The following is a 2,495-nucleotide window of genomic DNA, read 5'->3' on the forward strand; positions in this document are numbered from 1 at the left end:
GGCAATCCCCTCACTACCATCACTCACGTCACCCCTTGTGTAAGCCTTTCCCTCTCTGGTAACCACTGTGAGCAGATCGAACTGTTGATTATTGACTCCCCTAAGGCCCCGTTAATTTTAGGACATCCTTGGTTGCTGAAACACAACCCACAGATTGATTGGGTCAATAATTCTATTTTAACCTGGAGTCAGTCTTGTCATGTGTCATGTTTGGGTGCTGCTTTTCCAGCTGTCTCTGTGTCTTGTGTTTCTCAGGTGGATCCCGCTGACTGTACTGCGATCTTTGTGCGGTTTTCAGTAAGTCCCGAGCCACCTCTCTACCTCCGCATCGCCCCTACGACTGTGCCATAGACCTTCTCCCGGGCACTTCTCCGCCTAAGGGTCGTTTATATTCCCTTTCCGGTCCTGAAAGAGAGGCCATGGACGGGTATATACGTGAGTCACTTCAGGCTGGGCTCATTCGTCATTCCTCCTCTCCCGCCTTTTCTTCATTCAGAAGAAAGACTGCGCCCTACGCCCTTGTATTGTTTACAGAGGTTTGAATGACATTACTGTAAAGAACAGGTACCCCCTACCTCTAATGTCTTTTGTTTTTTGAATTATTGCAGGGAGCTCGGGTCTTCACCAAATTAGACCTCCGCAACGCCTACCATCTGGTGCGCATTCGGGAGGGGGATGAGTGGAAGACGGCATTCAACACCCCCTCGGGACACTACGAGTATCGGGTTCTTCCGTTTGGTCTGACCAATGCTCCGGCCGTTTTTCAGGGTCTCATCAATAGCGTTCTGGGTGACATGATTAATCAGTTCGTCTTTGTGTATTTGGATGATATTCTGATTTTCTCCCCTTCTCTCCACTTACACACTCAGCACGTTAGACGGGTCCTCCAGCGCCTATTAGAGAACCAGTTGTTCGTCAAGGCGGAGAAGTGCAAATTCCACGCCGAGTCTGTTACATTCCTTGGCCATATCATCTCTACCAGGGGGATTAAACCAGACCCTGCTAAGATAGAGGCTGTCGCCAAGTGGTCAGTCCCCGACTCCCGTAAGGCCCTGCAGCGGTTCCTGGGTTTTGCCAACTTATATCGGCGATACATCAGGAATTTCGGTCAGATCGCTGCTCCGCTAACGGCATTAACCTCCACCAAGGTGTCCTTCAGGTGGTACCAGGATGCTCAGGTAGCCTTTGACACTTTAAAGTCCCGTTTTGTCTCTGCACCTGTTCTGTTGGTTCCAGATCCTGAGTCCCAGTTCATTGTCGAGGTTGACACATCGTACGTCGGGGTTGGCGCAGTTCTGTCTCAGCGATCCCTCCGCGACGGGAAGGTGCACCCGTGTGCGTTCTTCTCTCGCCCTCTCAGCCCTGCAGAACGTAACTATGACATTGGCAATAGAGAACTGTTGGCGGTGAGATTGGCCTTGGGGGAGTGGCGTCACTGGTTGGAGGGGTCAGCACAGCCCTTCTTGGTCTGGACGGATCACAAGAATCTTGAATATATCCGTTCGGCCAAGAGGCTGAGCTCGCGTCAGGCCCGCTGGGCGCTTTTCTTTGGCCGATTCAGTTTCACCCTCTCGTACCGGCCAGGGTCCAAGAACATCAAGCCCGACACTCTCTCACGCCTGTTCGGGGCTCCGGAGGGGGAGCTTGCGGCCGAAGCCATCCTTCCTGAAGGGGTGGTGGTCGGGGCTCTTTCTTGGGGTATCGAGCGGTGAGTAGAGGAGGCCGGTCGAGGGGTGCAAGTGCCAGGGAAGTGCCCGGCGGGCAGGTTGCCGGTGCCGGCTGTGCTGCACCCTGAAGTCCTTCAGTGGGGTCATGCGTCCAGACTGGTCTGCCATCCAGGGATTCGGAGAATGTTGTTTGCCATCCGTCAATGCTTCTGGTGGCCCACACTGGCCGCAGATGTCAGACAGTTTGTGTTGGCCTGCCCCACATGCGCCCAATGTAAGCCAGTGAATCGCCCTCCCGATGGTCTGCTTCACCCTCTTCCTGTCCCTTCCCAGTCCATGGTAACATATCGCCCTTGATTTTGTCTCTGGCCTTCCCCCATCGAAGGGTAACACTGTGATTCTCACTGTGGTGGATCGCTTTTCCAAGGCGGTTCATTTCATTCCCCTGCCCAAATTGCCCTCCGCCCACCTCCCGGTTTTGGAAAGAATTTTGTAGACAGATCGGGGCCTCTGCAAGTCTGTCTTCCGGTTTCCATCCTCAGACCAATGGGCAGTGCGAGCGGGCCAACCAGGATCTCGAAAGAATGCTCCACTGTCTGGCATCCAACAATCCGAATTCCTGGTGCCAACAGCTCTCCTGGATAGAATACGCGCGTAACTCCCTTCCAGTGGTGGCTTCGGTATGTTCCCTTTTGAATGTTCTGTGGGATATAAACCGCCTCTGTTTCCATCACAGGAACCCGATGCTGCGGTTCTGTCCGCCCTGGCTTTCGTTCAGCGCTGCCGCTGCACCTGGGAGAAAGTCAGGAGGGTTTTGGTCCGAACCTC

At 53.9% G+C, this 2,495-nt stretch overlaps 1 protein-coding gene across 1 annotated transcript in view; it reads left to right on the forward strand.

The window, feature by feature from the left end:
- The window catches only part of LOC107589135 (ectonucleotide pyrophosphatase/phosphodiesterase family member 6-like), a 21,141-nt gene extending 20,840 nt beyond the window's left edge, over positions 1 to 301 (forward strand). The window contains exon 7 of the mRNA XM_016277487.1: positions 256 to 301. Within this exon, the coding sequence (XP_016132973.1) occupies positions 256 to 301 (46 nt within the window). The remainder of the gene's footprint in view (positions 1 to 255) is intronic.
- The last annotated feature ends 2,194 nt before the right edge of the window (positions 302 to 2,495 follow it).

Source organism: Sinocyclocheilus grahami, unplaced genomic scaffold, assembly GCF_001515645.1.
Source record: "Sinocyclocheilus grahami isolate Dianchi unplaced genomic scaffold, SAMN03320097.WGS_v1.1 scaffold112.1, whole genome shotgun sequence".
Lineage (NCBI taxonomy): Eukaryota > Metazoa > Chordata > Actinopteri > Cypriniformes > Cyprinidae > Sinocyclocheilus > Sinocyclocheilus grahami.